At 50.7% G+C, this 18,846-nt stretch overlaps 1 protein-coding gene across 13 annotated transcripts in view; it reads right to left on the reverse strand.

The window, feature by feature from the left end:
- The window catches only part of ADARB1 (adenosine deaminase RNA specific B1), a 144,881-nt gene that overhangs the window by 31,306 nt on the left and 94,729 nt on the right, over positions 1-18,846 (reverse strand). For all 13 annotated transcript variants that reach the window (XR_010407330.1, XR_010407331.1, XM_064577955.1 and 10 more), the window contains 6 exons: positions 18,554-18,628; positions 14,248-15,182; positions 10,632-10,746; positions 8,486-8,654; positions 7,719-7,867; positions 6,568-6,736 (listed from right to left, as the gene is read on the reverse strand). Coding sequence is in view for 11 of the 13 variants with exons in the window: in XM_064577955.1 (XP_064434025.1) it covers positions 6,568-6,736; positions 7,719-7,867; positions 8,486-8,654; positions 10,632-10,746; positions 14,248-15,182; positions 18,554-18,628 (1,612 nt within the window). In the remaining 2 variants the exon portion in view is untranslated. The remainder of the gene's footprint in view (positions 1-6,567; positions 6,737-7,718; positions 7,868-8,485; positions 8,655-10,631; positions 10,747-14,247; positions 15,183-18,553; positions 18,629-18,846) is intronic.

Consider the following 18,846-nt stretch of genomic DNA (forward strand, 5'->3'; position numbering starts at 1 on the left):
ATTTCCTCTAAACACAGGCGACCCTGACCGCCCGTCACCAGCAGTCTTACACCTGTCATCTGAGTGCTGGGATCTGACTTTCAAGGTCTGTGAAAAAATGATGACATTTAATTAAAACTGCATTAAAGTTACAGCTTTGTAAGAAACTGACAGTTAAAAGTACACTACTGGATTTGGTGTGTATGTGTGTGTTTTCCTGACGGACGACAGCCTGTCACTGTGCTTCTCTTTACCAGCCCTGCTGGTTTGGGGATGAAGTGGTGATGATCCCATAAAGTGAGCCGGGGTCTTTCCCTAGTTTTCTGATCCCTAAAATGGGATTCCTGGCTCTGCAAACATGCAGAGCACTCACAGACAAGCCGTCCAGGACAGCAGTTCCCCTTCTCCACGGGGAAATCCCTTTCTTCGCTGATGTCCCCCCTGGCGTGGGCGTGGTGGGTGGAGTATACGTAACGGCTCCAGATTCGGTTAACGTCCTCCACCCACGCCAACGTCAGGAATGGACGCTTCTCTAAAAGGTTTGTGTGACTCCGCGTCATCCTGGTGATGAAGTCGCCTGCAACCCCGCACACAACTCCCTACAGCATGTTTTAGCATTGGCTGTGTCCTGAACTGTCCCCCACTCCATCCCCAGCACAGCTGGGCCAGGCTCTCTGTTCTTGTCAGTTCCGCCAGCTCTGTTCACGTCATCGTCCTTTCGAAAGAACTTACACGGGGGTTTGTTACTACCTACTGTTTATTGTCTTTCAAAATAATTTCTGCTCTTTACTGCTTCCTTCTTTCTAAATATTTATTTGGATTTGTTCTCTTTGCAACTCTGTAGCTCTAGGGCTTTTTGTGATTTACTTAGTGATCATTTTCTAATTTCCGCTGTAATTTCTTCTTCTGGAAATTACTGAGGTGCGGCTGACACGCACCACACGGCGTGTATTAAGACACACACAGTGGTAAGAGCTGTGTTTGCTTGTTTTCAAGCAGGCTCCATGCCCAGCACAGAGCCCAGCGCAGGGCTTGAACTCACGACCCTGAGGTCAAGACCTGCGCTGAGATCAAGTTGAACACTTAACCAAGACTGAGCCTCCCAGGTGCCCTAAGAGGTGACTTGTGTGTGTGCCCTTGAGACCATCACCCCCAAAGTCCTCTCAGACCTTGTCCTATGCCCGCTCGGCTGCCCCTCCTCCTCTGGCCCCTCCCTGGGCAACCACTGGCCTGCTTTCTGTCGCTGGAGCTTAGTGTGCATTCTCTAGGATTTTTTTTTTTTAAAGATTTTATTTATTTATTTGAGAGAGAGAATGAGAGACAGAGAGCACGAGAGTGAAGAGGGTCAGAGGGAGAAGCAGACTCCCCGCCGAGCAGGGAGCCCGATGCGGGACTCGATCCCGGGACTCCAGGATCATGACCTGAGCCGAAGGCAGTCGCTTAACCAACTGAGCCACCCAGGCGCCCTCTAGGATTTCTGTAAATGGCACCACCCAGCAAGCACTCCTGTTTGTCTGGCTCTCTTGCTTTGCATCATCATTTTGGGATTTACCCATGGTGCACTGGGTACCACTGTTCATTCTTTTTTTCCCCAAGGAGTATCCCACTGTGTGGACACACCACCACGTATTCATCTACTTCCCTACAGTCGGCCATTTGGTTTGTTTCCACTTTCTGACTTCTACAAAGACAGCTGCTAGGCACACTTGGGTGTGAGTCTGGACACGGGCTAGGCACATCTTTAACTTTTTAAGACACTGCCGAGCTCTTCACAAGTGGTTGTGCCATCTGCATGCCCACCCTCGGCGGCCAAGGGCATTGTTTCCCTGCATCACTGTCCACACCTCATATGCTCAGCATTCTGATGGGTGTGCTTTTGTGCTTCACGTGCATTTCCCAGTGAGGACAGTGTTGAGCGTCTCGTCATGTGCTTCTTTGACATCTTTTTTGATGAAGTGTCCATTCAGATACTTTGCCCATTTTAAAATTGCTTTTCCCCTGTGTTGAGTTTTGAGGGTCTAAATTTTAATATTGCGTACAGGCCCTTTATCAGATACCTGATTTGTGAATATTTTCTGCCAGTCGGTGACTTTATTTCTCATTCTTTTAATGGTGTGTTCAAAAGAGAAGTAATTTTAATCTGATGGAGTTGAGTGCCTCTGGTGTATTATCTAAGAAGGTGCCTACCACAACTGCAAGCATCTTCCCTTGCTTTCTTCTATAACCTTTACACATTTCAGTCTATGATCCATCTCGAGTTAACTTTTGCATATGGTGCAAAATATGAAGTTCATTTGTTTGTTTTTACATAGAGATGTCCAATTGTCCCAGCACCACTTGTTAAAAAGACTTTTTCCCATTGAATTACCATTGCACCTTGGTCAAAAGTCAGTGTGGCTAATATGGAGCAAGTGGAATTTAAAATTATAAAACATGATGCCATTTACATTAATGACTCCAAAAATTAAATACTTAGGTATAACTCTAACAAAATACATACAAAATCTATACGAGGAAACTACCAAACTCTGAAAAAAGAATCAAAGAAATAAATAGGAGAGATATTCCATGTTCATGGATAGGACCACTCAATATTGTCAGGATATCAGCTCTTCCCACCTTCATCTAGATTCAATGAGTCTTAGTCAAAATCCCAGCAAGGTATTTTGCAGGTACTGACAAACGGATTCTAAAGTTCAAATGGAGGCAAAAGACCCCGAATAACCAAGACAACACTGGAGGAAAACAATGCGGAAGGACTGACACTCTGTGGCTTCACAACTGACTATAAAGCTACAGTAATTGTGATATTGTGATTTATAAGAACTATATTTTGCCCTTATATATGTTTGGTCTTCATCCATGGTTCCTGGCTCATGGCTCCTAGAACCCTTGGAATTTCCTGAGCGATGAGGGCCTCAAAGGTGTCTTTTGCTACATTAACGAGGTGACTTTTAGAAAGCATCTAAGGATGAGGGTTGGTTTAGAGGGGTGGAACTTCCAGACCCATCCCCCTCTCCTGATCTCCAAGGAGGGGAAAGGGCCTTGAGATTGAGTTAATCACCCATGGCCAATGATTTGGGGCGCCTGGCTGGTTCAGTTGGTACAGGATGAGACTCTTGATCTTGGGGTCGTGAGTTCGAACCCAACGTTGGGTGTAGAGATTACTTAAGAAATTTTAAAAATATTTAAAAAAATTTTTAAAAATCACCAGTGGCCAATGATTTAATGAATTGTGCCTATGTAATGAAGTTTCCATAAAAACCCCAAAGGACAGGGTTTGAAGCTTCCGGGTTGGCGGACATGTGGATGTGAGGAGAGCAATGCACCTGGAGAGGGCTTGTAAGCTCCTTGACCCTCCCCCCATGACCCGCCCTCTGCATCTCTTCATCTAGCTGTTACTGAGTTACATCCTTTTCTAATATGCTGGCGATTTAGTGAGTAAAAGGTTTCTCTGAGATCTATGAGCTGCTCTAGCAAATTAATTGAACCCAAGGAGGAGGTCTTTGAGACCTCCAGTTTATAGCTGGTTGGTCAGAAGCACAGGCGAGTTGTAGGACACCCAGCTGGTGCCGAAGATTCCTTGTTAGATGTGTGAGGGACCAATCCCTCCTACACACACATACAACAGAACTGGATTCAAAATCCAAATGGTAATCAAGACAGTGTAGTACTGGTAAAACAACAGACAAACAGATCAAGGCAACAGAAAAGAGAGCCCAAAAATAGACCCACAAAGATGAAGTTAACAGATCTTTGCTAAAGAAACAAAGGCAACACAAGGGAGCAACCAGAGTCTCTTCAACAGGTGGGGCTGGAACAACAGGATGTCCACACGCAAAAAAAATGACTCTAGACACAGACCTTACACCCTTCACAAAAACTAACTCACAGTGGATCACAGACCCAAATGTAGAATGCAAAACCATAAAGCTCCTAGAAAACAACACAGGAGAAAATCTAGATGACCCTAGGTTTGGTGATGACATTTTCCAAGCAACACCAAAGGCACAATCCATGAAAGAAATATTGACAGGTTGGACTGTATTAAAACTTAAAACTTTTGCTTGGCTAAAAACAATATCCACAGAATGAGAAGAAAAGCCACAGACTGGGAGAAAATTTTGCAGAAGATATATCCGATAAAGGACTGTTATCTAAAACATACCAAAAAAACTCTTAAAACCCAAAAAGAAAACAAAATAAGCTACCCTATTAAAAAATGGGTGAAAGATCTTAACAGACACCTCACCATGTTTTTTAGCTCTTGTGAGCTAAAAGTGACCATGAGTGAGTGTGGGTGAACAAGTATCTCTTTCAGTTCTTTGGGGCAAATACCCAGAAGTGGAATTGCTGGATCATATGGTAATTATATGTTCAACTTTTTAAGGAGCCAATATTCATGGATGGACTGATTTAACTTTATGTTAATTTTTTCCATTTCCATCCATAATTTCACAAGTCCATATAAAATGTGAGCAAGACATCTGGTGACACTTGAGCTGATTCTAAAATATGTACAGAAGAATAGAGGTACATAAAAAGCTACCTTTAAACATGCTGAAATGTCAGAAGTGTAAAAACTGTGTGATCCATACAATTACATCTGATTATGAGCTAACGGTGATTTGAGAGGCTCGAAACAGACCCATCTTTGTAAGAGAGTTCAGTATGTAATAGAGATGCCTTCACAGATCAACGAGGAAAACGTCAATTATTTAGTAGATGGTACCTGGAAAACTGATTCACTGTATTAAAATAATAAAGCCAAATTATTACTTACAAATACAAATGTGTTAGAGGTCTAAATTTGAAAGTAAAATGATAAAAATCTTAGAAAAAAAGTATGGGAGAATATTTTTACATCCTTAATTTGAGAAGGAATTTCTTAAATAAGATTCTGAAAGTGCAAACCACAGGGTGAAAAATTAATGGATCAGGTAATAACAAAACGAAGGTCTGGCACGGACCAAGTAAAGACATGGGTTTGGACTGGAGAAGACACAGAACTTCTGAAACCATCAAGGACTGCAGTGCAAACTATATGAGGAACATCTGCAGATGAAGATAAAAAAACCATGAGATCCCAAAGACAAATGGGCAGAGGGTGTCAACAGGCACCTCTGATGAGAAAGATGAACGACGGAATGGCTGCCCCACACCCCCAGCAGACGCCAGTCTTCAAATGAGGCAGAAACTAGCATCACGCACTGTTGGTGTAAGTGCAAACCATGTGAGCGTTCTGGGGCGCGTCTGATATCATCTGTGAAGTTCTACATGTGTACAGCGGAGATCCTGGATGGCGAAGGTCTAGAATGAGCTACGCTCATGGAAACTCAAGCTGAACCATAGAGGAGAGTTAGGGCAGACCCAAGTCTCGACCGTGAGGGAACGGACATGGCGCAGTCCATGACTATGACAGGGTCTTTGCAGAACTGAGAAGTAAGCAATCCGCTATTTATTACAGCATCAGGGACAGTTCCTAAACACTGGGTTGAATGAAACTATGAGATACAGAATAGCATTTAAAACACAATTCCATCTCCATAAATTAACAACATACGCATAAATACCCCAAAATGACACCACTGTGTATTTTTCAAGGCTACACACACACTGACATAAAAGTGAATGGAGAGTGGACAGAAGGACACATAATAAGCAAATGAGTCAAGGTGGGCATAGTGAGTACCTGTGCTTGGGGATATCTAAAACATACCAAAAACACATCTGTTATCTAAAACATACCAAACATATCTGTTATCTAAAACATATATTGGGGGGGGATGGGCCATGCGTGAGGAATCAAATTCTGTGTACTTGAGGTTCCCTGACAAGGTCCATTCAAGAAACTCAACACAAAAGGCTTACAGACAACCGAACAGGGTCATGCGCATACATTCACACGGCTGTGACCACTCTGGAAGGGCAGCTTGGAACGCATTCACGTGGGTGGCTCTGAAGACGGAGGAGATCTTTGTTTTCCATGCTCTGTCCCGTTGAACTTTTTGCCATCTACCTATGTTACTTTTCTTTTCAAGTAGACATTTGTTAAAAAATAAAAACAAAGAGCTAATGCAACTAACGCTAGCATCCGAAGAAATGAGGCTTTTTTAAAAGTCTGGCCTGGACACATCTGTTTCTGAAAACACCTGTCACGTGAAGGCAAACGGGTGTGTGTGTTCCAGGCTCCAACCCCAGGCTCGCCGGCAGCCACCACCCGGCACGGGACGCTAGGGACACTCTGCTCTCACAATAACCCAAACTGGTACCTGGGCCACGAGCAGGACCCGTAAGGTGGCATCCCCTAGGAATAAGGACACTCTTCCTTTTTTCTGGGGGCAAACTGTTTTAAAACGTCACCGTCTAGCACACGGACTCACTAGAAGCCCACACGTGCAAACACAGAAGCAAAGCAGTGTGAGCGGCCCAGAGCCTCCTGTGTGGAGGCCCCAGCTCAACCCCTGCAAGGTGGCCCCCAAAGGCACCGCACAGAGTCTCAGTCCTGCAGAGAATGCGGGGAACACTGGAGCTGGAAACGCGGACGAACCGTGCGCCTGCAGGGAGCCCGCGGGCGGGAGGCCTTACCGCGCCATCTTGTCGCTGCAGGACATGGTGAGCAGCCTCTCGCCCTGCAGCACCCCGTCCCACGTCTGGAGGCTTGCATTGGATCGCACGGGAATTGTGCCTTCGCCAGACTCTATTTTCGTCCGCAGCTGTCCTCTGGCTTTGCGGTTTGGATGTCTGTCCGCTGGTTCTAGGAAAGGGAGGCTGGATGAGGGTCCCGCGGGCAGCAACCCCCTAGACATCTAACGTCAGCTCACGGCCCTGTGCACATGCTTATTCTCTCTCTCTCTAAGACAGACGTACAACATGGTAGAGAAAACTGGGCAGGAGAGGATGTAATACAAACCAAATTCAGGAAAGTGGTCTCCTCTAGGGGCTGGGGAAAGAGGACTTCCATTTTAACCAGAATGATTTCTATCATTAAAAATGAGCTGAAGCAAACGGGACAAAATGCTAACATTTGCTAATTCTAGATGATGGATATGTGAGGGTTATATATTTTCCCTGCATTTTTAAATGTCCCAAAAATTAAATTACAGGGATGCTGAAATAAATGCAGAGGAAGCATGCACGCACAAACATCTAAAGTGAGTATCTCTGGGTTACATGAACATGGGCGATTAAAATTTTTTCTTATATTTTAAAAAAATATGTAGCAATTTTCCACAGTGCATATATGTTGCCTCTGGAATCAAGGAAAATAATGCACTCAGATGCTGTATTTGAGTTGCTTCAGCTTAGGAGAAGAGACGAGCACACGAATCACTGTATAGCAGAAGCATGGGCCTCACGTGATGGTGCGCCAGGGCCCCCTTCTCACTAGTGCGTGCCTGCTTCTGAAATGCCCGCCACTCCCGCAGGTACACACACATCAAATCATGGCCCGTCCAAAGCCCAGATGCAGAGATACAGACTGTATCTGAGTTAATACCCTTACTTCTACTCTAATTCCTTAGTGCATCAGAGTCAACACGTCTCGTTCAGTCAGGTCTCCTCATCAAATTATTCATTGAAAAGAAAAACCTCATGCTTCTATATATTCCTATCAGATCCACTTTCAAAGCTGAAATTTTCAAGAAAAAGAAGAAAAGGATATTCACGTAGGTTTACTCTTCGGTCTGTCACTACGTAACCCCGAGTCTGCTTGAGACACTGCCGGCTGAGTCCCATACCTTCCAGGATCGGCTCGTGCGGTGAGAAGATCCTGGCGTCCCCACAGGGAGACGTGCTGATGTACAGATGGAACTGAACACTCTCCTTCAGCTTAAACCCTCCCCGCTCAGACTTCTGAAAGATGGACCGTTTTTGATCGTCTTTGTTACTAGAAGGAAAAGGGTTGCAAAAATGATCTTTCAAGCTGTATACAGTCAAAACTTTGTCGTAATTTACAATGACTTTCAGAGGCCACTACTTTCAACAAAGTACAGATGAGCTTGAACTGGGATGTTGACGTGTTGATGATAATTAACACAGTTAATGACTGAGTTCACTCAATAAAGAACAAGTCATCGGAACGTGAGTGACCTTCCCTTCTTCTCGTTTAGGACTTCGACACAGACAGGCGACACGTAAGAAATGGCTTGGTAAAGAAAATCAGCTCAGACAGGTGACTAGAATGAATGGCCCGGTCCCCAGGCGGCTCGGTTCTGCTCAGGTTCATGCCACGCAGACCAGAAGCACACGGGCCTGAGCACAGACCTCAGATCGACGGCCACATGAGCCACCACACGTGTGCATGCGTGTGTAGTATTCACCCGACTGGATTTTGTAGCTTGAGCATCATGGGAAAACAGGACCCAACCTCATCATTGCCAATAAAGTTACTATTTTAAGAATTTTTCAGAGATTACAGAAACAATGAAGGTTTTGCAATACATTCTGACAGGAGGGAATGTTATTTAGAAACTGCTTCCTTTAGTTATTTACTTACTAAACTTACTTTAAGTAAAGCTCAAGTTGTGTATAAAGAAATCTAAGCAAGGATCTCCGAGCTATAATTTCTGCATGGCAGTCATTTAATGCAAGGCCACGGTCACTCATGTACTCGCCATTGATGCACTTTGTCCCCGTGGAAATACTGATCACCTTGGCGTCTTTCACATCTGTGCCTGGAAAACAAACGAGAAATTACTCCTCGTGGCTCGCTGTGCTCCCGGGGTCTGCCGTGAGTTCTCAGTGACTTCACTTTTGGGGTGTGATATGCACCCCTGCCCCCAATTTGTACCTGGGCAGACTCAGCCTCTGCAAATGGCCTCCCCCTGAGGACTCACGGAGCAATGTTCCTGGGAAGTGAAACTCCCTCGCTCTTTCGTCTACAGATTCAAACCTAAGGAAGGTATTTCCTCTGGATGCAACCAAGTCTTTTCTTGAACGTTTCCCAGCAGACACGGGGAGGGAGCACCAGGCAGAGGCAGACTAAATGGTCTATCAAAGCACCAGCGAGGCTACGAGGAAGGGCGTACCGCCACCCGAGGGACAAGAGGGGCAGAGAGGAGGTGACCCACGGTGTGTTGGTAACGGCACTGGACGCACCGCCAGTCTGGCGGACATGTGCTGACAGACCACGTACTCCAGACCCGGGGCAAGACGTGCACACGGCCCGAGAGCAAACCTCACTCGCCGGCAGCTCCACGGACCGTGTGCGCCCCGAGCGGCAGGCGCAGCGCCAGGCCTGTTAGGTAAGGGTTTCCACTTCGTTCCCACGACGTGCTCTGAGGGGCACGTATACCAGTCTCCATGTAGCAGATGACGAGCCTCAGGGGTCAAACGGCCTGCCCAAGGTCATTCAACCAGCCGAACCCGGCCATCCGACGTCGGGGCCCCGTGCCAGGGGCTGTACCTGCTGGGGTACACCGTGGCCCCGAGCTAAAGGTCGCAAGTGAGATGCACAGCAGGGTGCAACACGCCCCGGGAGCTGGTGTGCCCCCTCTGGCCGGCCTGGGCGGACCCGGCAGCCGCTCACGCCTGCCGCGGCTGGAGGCACAGAGCCTCACCCAGGGGACGCGTCACTCCAGGGGCTGAAGCGTTCGCCTTCCGTCATGTGAAAAAAGCAGCAAAGAGAGGGGCGGGGAGAACACAGGCATCACCACCAGAATCACCCCGAACCCCGGGTGACGTCCAGAGCACTTCCTCCTACCACAGGCGTACCCTCTGCTGCGCCGAAGTAAAGACATCGCGCAAGAAAAAGCCGTAATTAAAACAGCACTCAGGTTTCCTCGGCCGTCAAGGGGTGGGCCAACGCGGAGGAGCATGAAATCATGTCCTGCCCACGATGGGACAGAGAGCTGCCTCGCGAGAAAAGGACAGTGCGTTCGCCCACATGGAGGACGGGGGTTTTCTCCCTGGCTGGCAGGTGTAGACACATAAAGCGTTCCCAGCTCGCTCGCTCGCTCTCCGGCCCTAGGGGGCTTTCTGCACGTGGAGGTCCAGGCTCAGACAGCCAGCGGGGGGCCGAGTGCTTGTCCCAGGGCAGAAGGCCCCACAGGAGCAGGGATCCAGGCCTGGGCCACCGCTGTGGTCTCCTGTTCCTGGGAGTGGTCCACGGGCAGATGCTGCTCAGCATCCTCACCCCTGGGGTGCGGGAAAGGACTCAGGGGGGTTCCTCGCGTTGGTGGGAATTTCTGTGTAAATTTAAAGGGCTCCTTCTGCCATCCTGAAGTGTGCTTTTTACCTGTGCATTTTCTGCTCTTGCTAGAGCTGCCTGTCTCCCACATAAAAGTCCCACAGAAACTAGCTGGTAGCGTCCCCACTGGTTAAGCCAAATGCGTCCCATTTGCAAATGAAGCAGGAAGGGGGAGGTGCCATTTTGCTGGATTTTTCCAGAGTCGATCAAAACCACTCACATGTGATTACAGGAATCAGATATTAATACAGTATGCTTTCTCCAAATAAGAAAACCTAGGTTAAAGAAACGAACATGTAGGGGAAAATGTGAGTGCAGTTCCTACATTTGCACATGACAGGGATTCTGAAGGATTAGGAAAACGGCCCCCTCAGTGTCATAGAGGTGGTCCCAGCCTGAGAGCACGTCCCCTCTCTGTTAGGCAGGAAGCAAGGCAGGCTGACATGCAACACCAGCGTTTTACCTGTTGTCATGACGATGCCGGCAAGAACTTTCCTGCGTGCGTGAGGAGAGGAGAAGTTGTCCGTCAGATCGCCAAACTTATCCAGCACCAGGCGGGCCACGGCATCGGCTAACACCTGAGGACCACAGCAGGGAGTCAGGGGTGCGGCCTGCACCCGCCCCGTGCACACCAACAAGGCCGTCCCTTGACAGTGGCCTTACAGATGGCTTCTCTTCTGGAAAACCACACAGGCTAAACTGGCAAACGGGCGCGCGCGTGTGTGTGCATGCTTTTTCCCCTCCAAAACATTCCTTGGAAACAGAGGCCCCAGGAGCACTGGAGGCTCTGGCTGGAGTCCTTCGAGTGTCTCACGGAGAGGGACAGTCCAGAGCCCACGCCACCCCTCTGGTCCTCCCAATAGCCCAGCCCTGCCCCTGGATGAGGACGCTGAGGCAGAGACCAGCCAGAGCGGTTTCTCTGGGCCACCTGCCTCACACCCTCCACGACTCTGCACCCAGCTCTGCACCTGGCTCACCCAGCCTCCAAGGAGCCCTGGAGCAACAGGGCTTTTGAAGAAGTGAAAGCGCTCCTTTTCTGACCACAGGAGGGGTGGCCGTCCACTCAGGGACTGGCCGGGCCGGGGAACACGCCCTCGAGTGTGCCCCACAACATCAGGGCAAGAGAAGGGGCAGGGGGAGAACGACCTGGTGAAGAGCCACACGGCTGCGCTCAGCCACGGCCCGGGAAGCAACGCCCACGAGAGCCTGCGAGGGCACCTGCCGTAGACCTAGCCCACGCCAGACGGCACTGACGGCCACGCTCTCTGGGGACGGGCTTAAGTGTGGCTGGCACATGGCCAGACCAGACAGCCTGCACTGGGGGGAGCCCTTCCCAGGAGCAAAGGCATCTGTCCAATCTTGTTTTCACAGCTTATAATTTACCTTGGATTCTAGTGTTTCTGGGAAATGATGCCTGACAGGGGGTGTGTGTGAAGAGCTGTGTCCTCCCAATCTCACGCCTGACGATCAAACAGCTACATCGAGTGTCCCCAGTTTGGCCCGTAATAAAACACTCCCCAAATGGACAGAAACGTCCCTCATCCTAAATGATGACTTATTTTGAACAAATGTCACCAGGATTTCTTCCTCCTGCCGTTGCCCCAGTAAGTACCAAGGAGCCCCAGAAGACTGCGCTCCAGCGGGGGGCGGGGAGCGTGGACAGAAGACGTGGGGTGGCAGGCCCCCTGCACCCAGAACAGAGCATCGGTGCCACACGTGCAGGTGCAGGCGACACGGTGGGGAGGGGATCAAAGATGAAGGACCACGTGTTCCAATTTACGTAAGAGAAAAAATCCTAAGAGAGATTAAGGATAAGCCACAGAAAAGAAAAACTTCCGTTTCATGGAAGGTTGGGCCTATCTCCAAACCCCAGAGCTCAGAGACACTCAGATGGAGGTCAGGCCCTTACGTGGACCCTCACTGGTCAGAGGCAGGCATTTTCGGCACCGAGACAGTCCCTCCGACCCCTCACAGAGAGTACAGCCTCCTTCCTCCGGGTAAAGAAGCAACTCTCTCTCTACATGTTGGGCGCAGATGCAACGAGAGTCATACCCATGCCCCCACAGCCCCAGGCAGCACCCCTTCCCTGCAACAGTGCCCAGGAGCTGACGGCCCGATTCTGCAGCTCTCACAGAATCCACCACTGACAGAGGGCTCTGCACACGTCACGTGGCCACGACGTCCGGGTTTAAACCCTGGAACGCCCTATGAACACGATGAAGGCAAGAAGTTCCAAGACCAGGGACTCAAGGGCTACTCCAGGCCAACGGTGAGGATGCTCACCACTCCAGAAGGCACACTGGAAACTTCCAATGCAAAGATTCCAGAAATCAAGCTGCCAGGGCTGATTCTGCGCAGGCCACCCCAGGTCCTCCAAGGAAAGTGTGGTCATACCCTGAGCTCCCGCGGGGCTCCAGAGACACCACAGTGGGGGCACAGGGAGCAGACACGGGACACGCAGCTCCACACCAGCACCGGGCGCTCGCAGAACTCGGGCAAGCGGCCTGGGGCAGGGCTGAGATGACCCCTGCCCGTCTACCCCTCTCCTTTAGACCAGATTCCCGGAAGCCCCTCCCAGTGAGGCCCACGTGGCCCCCAGCAGGGCTCTGGTCTCAGCTGCCACGGAAGTACAGGCCCAGGCCGGGACCCCCGCATGCCTCCCCGCCATGGTGTGACCCCTCCACCCTGCAAAGCCCAGGCACCGGGGGTTCCCACATTTGATGGGATTCCAATCGTCTCACACACGACTCTGCTGAGGTCAAGGGCAGGCAGGGGCACCAGACACCAGTGTGAACTCAAGCAGGAAGATACTGAAGCAAACAGGAAACCTGGAAATAAAAGTCCCAGGGAACCAGCACCACTGACGTGTGAAATGATAAACGGACTACTATTCGTCTGAAAAATGTGCGTAAGAGGTTAATATGGGATGTGATTATTTGGTTCATTAACTACCAGTAGGATTTTCAAATACGCTACTTTATATTGATGCTGTATTTGGTTGCTTTAGGCAAAATAAAATAAAGTTTCTTCTTCTAAAACCTAGGAGTACTGGTCACCTCAGGCAACAGCACGGAGAGGTTACCCTACTCGTGTTCAAAGGCACCAGATAAGCTGTGACACTTGGATTCTTCTAGGAGAAATACAAGCTGTCCCATCTAGCGACCTAGTCCCTTCATTTTTCCTGATCAAACCAGTACATGATTTATCTTCAACATCAGTAATATTTTGACAAAAAGGAATAAAGAAGGGTGGTCAGATTTTCTCTCTAAAAGGATAATTTTTACACTAAAAACCTGGATTTCCAAGAAGAGAAGCAATACATAAAGAGATGCCAGCTACACACTATCTCCCCGTTGACATAAGCCATGAGCCCACCCTGAAATCCCCCATCCTCACCCTGGTCTTATGTGGGAGGGCCGTCCAAGACCAAACAAGAGCGGCCGCCTACCTCCAGCCGAGCAGCAGGGAGACCCACGTGGACCCCACCAAGGACATTCCAGGTACAGATTCCAGGGCACCTTGAGTGCCGCTGAAGGTCCCCTTCCGCCCCTCGCCCCTCTGCCCCTCCGAGAGGCTCACGCCTGTTGTGGGGTGTCCTCGGCCCGGCTGGCCCCTCAGCCCTCAGCCCTGCTGGAGCTGCAAGTCACCCACCCGTACCCGCACTAGGGGTTCAGCTACTGGCCAGCCGGCCTCCCTTCTGTGCTTGGGATTCCCTGGCGAGACTTTGCGGGAAACGCCGCTGAGCTGCTCCTGTCACAGGCTGCAGCGGGACGTGGGTCCCCACAAGGGTGGATTATGTGGGAAGGGAGCCACGGGTTGCTGTGGGGCACAGGGCAGGGCTCGGCCTGGAGGCCACTGAAAGCACTGCTCTGGTGGACGGGGCTTCATGTGTCCCGCCCGCACGTGACGGCCCTGGACAGGCCGCCCAGCATGACCCGCCCGGCAGGGCAGGACCGCCCGGAGCCAGACTTACCAGGGACGTTCAGATGGGACATCAACAGCGACCAGGAGAACGAAGCCCTGTCTGAAAGCACTGTCAAGACACGGCCACCGTTTCCGGCAGCGGCACGTTTCCTCACCTGCGGCAAATGTAACTGAAGGCCCTCGCTGGGGATGGGCTGGCGAGACGGTGTTTGATCCAGGTGCAAATTAAAAATGGCTGCCAGTGCGGACTGCGCAGCCCGGGCCTTGGCGAGCTTTTTGTTCCTGCCTGAGCCCTCGAAGAACTGGCCGTCCACCACCACAGACATGACGAAGCTCTTGGCGTGGCTCTCCCCGCTCTCGGACAGGAAGTCGTACTTGAGCCCCGGCCGCAGCTCATTCAGGATCATCACGGGGTTCTTCCCGCTCGGTGGTGGGAACGGCGGAGGGCCGGGGAGAGGAGGCTGTGCCAGGCTCGCGGGCGCCGGGGACGCCGCCAAGCTGAGGTCCCCGCTGGAGCTGAAGGAGTCGTCCCCGTTGGAGCCCAGGTAGAAGGGTATTTCCGACCTGTCTGGGGTCTCGAAGCCGTTGAAGAGCGTGTCGGGGAAGTCGGCCTGGTCGGACGTGAAGTCCGTGTTGGCGGACAGGGTCCTCCCCATGGCCAGGTGCGCCTCGGAGGCGTTGGGGAACTGCACGAAAGACCGCAGGGCCTTCTCGGCAGCGTGCAGCTTGGCCTTCTTCTTGGTGGGGCCAGAGCCCTCAAACACCTGCCCGTTTACTTCAACGGACATGACGAACAGGGGCGCGTGCACCGGCCCGGTCTGCGAGAGCAGCGCATACTGCAGGCCAGGCTTGATCTCGTTCAGCTGCATCAGGGCGTTCTTGGGCAGCGCGGGCCCGGGCGGCCGCCGCCTCTTCTTCAGGCGGAACTTGGCGTGGCCGTTGCTGCCCTCCTCCAGGGGCCGCTTCCGGCTGGCGCCACCGCCACCCCCGTTGGAGAGGGGGGCGCCCTCGCCAGGCCCGGGGGCGCTGCCGTCCTTGGGGGGCACGCTGTCCAGGCTGCAGCTTTCCTTAACATCTGTGCTGCTCGAACCTGTGGTGCCCAGAAAGAGTAACTTACAACGCCTTCGTTGCAGGATCTTGTAAATGCAAAATTTATAGATCCCTTTATCTCTTTGTAACTGGTTAAGTGATGTGTGCTTACACCCTCTGTTCCTCGTTGTGTGTGCAGAAAGCTACCACTCCACCCAGGAACCAACCCCCAGACGCCACTCCTAGTTAGCGTCACCAACCGCTCGTGCATTAAAAGCTTAATCTAACTTATTTCTGCTTCCTTCCTACAAGAACATTCTGAGGCATCTAGAGATGCTCTATCCAAGCTTATCAAAATGTGGGATGCTGAACTGCTCCTGAAAATTCTCCTGTCAGTGCTGACACATTGCCCCTCCTCTCCGATGTCCCTGCTCTCGGGCTCCCGGGCTCTGGACAGCAGCCTCGTCCAGAAGAGGAAACAGGGTTTAAAACAGGCATTCACAAGCTAATCAGCTTTCAGATCAATGTGTGCGGTTACTTGACCTAGTGCATGAATCGATCTCAGAGAACGCCTCGTAAATGCTGGGAAGTGCTCCAGACTAGTGGAGATTTCTGAAGGATGCAGCTTCACTTCTAGTACATGCTTACCCTGGTTCCATGCTACACGGGGACTGATTTACCTCCTAACCCTTACAAAATTCCGTGATAGGGAAAAATATGTAAAAAAAAAAAGACATAAAATTAAAGCTGCAAACAGCCTACAGCTTCCTAACTTTGTAAGTAAAGCCAGCGATTTTTATCTTTTTTTAAAACAAATATTTGATGGATTTACAGAATAATTTGGTTATCCCACCTTTTAAAGGTAGTTCTATTTACAATTAATAAGGATAATTTTAAAACTCTAAAAGTTCATGGCAAAATAAGTATGATTTTGGTTTCAAGAAGGGGAATAAAAAAGTATTCATTCTTCCCTGTAAGTTTATCAAGCTTTTTAAAAAAAGAGAAAAAAACGCCTTGCTTTCCTGGTTGATTTTCACAGGCCGCCTGCCGCATGAAGCGCAGGAGTGCTAAGCGCGGGGCTCTGAGGCACTGTCTGTGGGACCTGCCACGAGCCATCAGAGAGCTACGGTAAGTAACCACAGCAGCTTCTGCAGGTGTAAGTGGCCCCAGACGTGGGGGCCCTAGGGTCCTTCTGCTAGTCATCTACGTGTAGACTCTCGTGATCCTGAGCAAACAGCTCTGTGGACACGGGAGGCAACTGGGACAGAAAGTCTGTGCTGACGGCTACCAATCCCCGAAGTTCAAGTCCTCGAGCTTCCAGGGCTGAGGTGTAAAGACTAACCCCTGGGAAACGGCCTCCGTGCCAAGGCAGAGATGAGGGGACGAGAGACGGCTCTCTGCCGACGGCAAATACTCCCCGGGGCTCCCAACACACACACCACTTCTCCCAGTTGACAAAGCTGATGGAATGGACACTAAATTTTCATTTATAACATCCTCCAGCAAAAGCTCAATAGGTTACTCCTTTCGGTGCTCAGAAGAAAGAGAGGTTAAAAAGGGCAGAGCGAGACAGATTTAGATTAACACGTGAGCAAGAGTCGCACACGCCACGTGAGCACTTACATCCTGATGCTGCTGCCCGTGGGGGGTCACGGGCATGGGGGTCGGGCCACGTCACGGGCACACACACCCTCTGACACAAAGGCCGGCCCTTAGGAAATAAAAATGACCGGGGCTGGTGACAGATAAGCTTGAGACTGTAAGAGAAACACGCGTCCTACAGTACACTTTACACAAATCCCGGGTTGTTATCTCTGCTCCAGGAGCGCTCAGATCCTGCTCAGCTTCCGTCTAATTAGACGTGCTACTACGCAGAGGAAATCAGTATTAGAATTAGGGAAAGAGGCCCCACTGTCACAGCTCTTAGACACACACGTGCTGCTTTATTCCACAAACGTGAACGCGGCCGTGATAAGATCTTCCGCTGCCTCTGAAATGGCAGGACATCTAGGACTTCCCGCCACTTCCAGCTCCGGAACCGCATTCATCCCTCCCGCACCATCACTCAGAAGATTCCTTTATCTTGGCAAGTTACCACACGGTCTACACACCGCAGTTTCCACCCCAACCCAGTGACTGCCGCCGTGGACGACAGCCCCAGTCCCCAAAAAAGGAGGCTTGGCACACAGGTGCTCACGCAGTCCCCACGGGGGGCAGCGCACGGGGAAAAGTGGCCATGCCAGCGGGACGGACCCCCGAGGAGGCTCTGATGGGGACGGCAGCCTACAGGAAGACAGCTCACGGAGCTGTGGTCTCGCTGCTGAAACAGCAACCGCTCATGCCTTCTCACGCCCCCGACCGCCAAGAGAACACCTCCCGCGCGGTTCGTGTGACAAAGGCCCAGCCCACTGCGTCCCCCGCAGCGGGGCCCGTGGGGCAGCTGGGCTCTGCCAGGTGAGCTACTGGGTGCTCGGCAGCAGACTAGTTCAAGGGCAAGGCCTCCGCTGCTCGGTTTTGGAGGAAGTCACAGGGAGGTGCACTGAGCTCTGTTCTAGTCACGTGACCACTCTCAAGAGGCTGTCACTCATCATTTACACCTGCATGTTCTTCCTTGAGAACCACCGAACACAGACAAGTGAGATGTACACATACACGTATATCAGAAAGATGGTGCTTTGCTGTAATTTCCCTACTAAAAGCTCCCAACTTCGATGGGAGCCTTTAAATCTTACTCAAATGCATGGCTATCTGGGGTTAAAGATAAAATAGAAGACAGGTGTTCAGGGAACTTCTTTTCACAAAGAACACCGCTGTGGGAGGGAAGCTGTGTGCCCCTGAGGCTCACCAGCCTGCACCCCAGAAAGAACCGTGTGGGACACGGAACAGGCCCAGCAGGGAGCTCGGGTCCACAGCAGCCCAAAGGCTCGCTGACGTCTTGCAAACAAAATCAGCAGCCTCATGGGAGCCTCCTTCCCTCAAAGCACAGGGAGAACCCATCGTATTTACAGGGAAAAATTTAGGTAGTGTCATCCCAAATGACCAAGTACTTAAATCAATCTCAAAGGGTATTTTAGATTTGCACAGATGAAAATCTGGCCACCAGTAGAAGACCAGGCTGTGACATCGCATGAAACCATGCAGCTCTGTGGGAAACGCGTCTGGAGGTGAGTGTGCACCTGCAGGTACACGCACGGTGGCCCCAGAGTGACAGACGGTCCAGACACACGGCTTTAGGAAAATGCCCACAGCAAGTACCAACATCACTGTAGAGAATACATCAGAAATTTAAAACATGCCTTGTTAATGATGTAGGAAATACTGTAGGAAAAAAATCACTTTCCCCAAATTAGTCTCATTAGAAAGACTGACAAGAACACTAAGGTTTTAATGGAGGGTTAGCTACTTGGTGCTACATGAGAGGCCAGGTCTTACTCATGTTTTCTTCATCTTCTGTGTCCATGGCAAAGGACTTCTGAGGGCTTCTTGACTGGCGGAGATGGTTTCTGTCTGAAAGACAGCAAGAAAAGAATGTTCAGCGTGTCCGTCACATGAGCAGATGAGGTCAGCCTGCCCCGAGGGAACGAGTACAACATTACTACAAACTCAAGAAGAAAGTCACGAAGCAAGGGTGGTAAGGTCTGCTGTCGGGGACAGAGCATCTGCACGGCCCAGGACACCACAGGACGGCCGACCAGGGCTGCGCTGTCAGGAAGGATGGCACAGGT

This window comes from Mirounga angustirostris, unplaced genomic scaffold (assembly GCF_029215605.1).
Source record: "Mirounga angustirostris isolate CCGP_5_RB_7025 unplaced genomic scaffold, mMirAng1.0.hap1 SCAF_1, whole genome shotgun sequence".
Lineage (NCBI taxonomy): Eukaryota > Metazoa > Chordata > Mammalia > Carnivora > Phocidae > Mirounga > Mirounga angustirostris.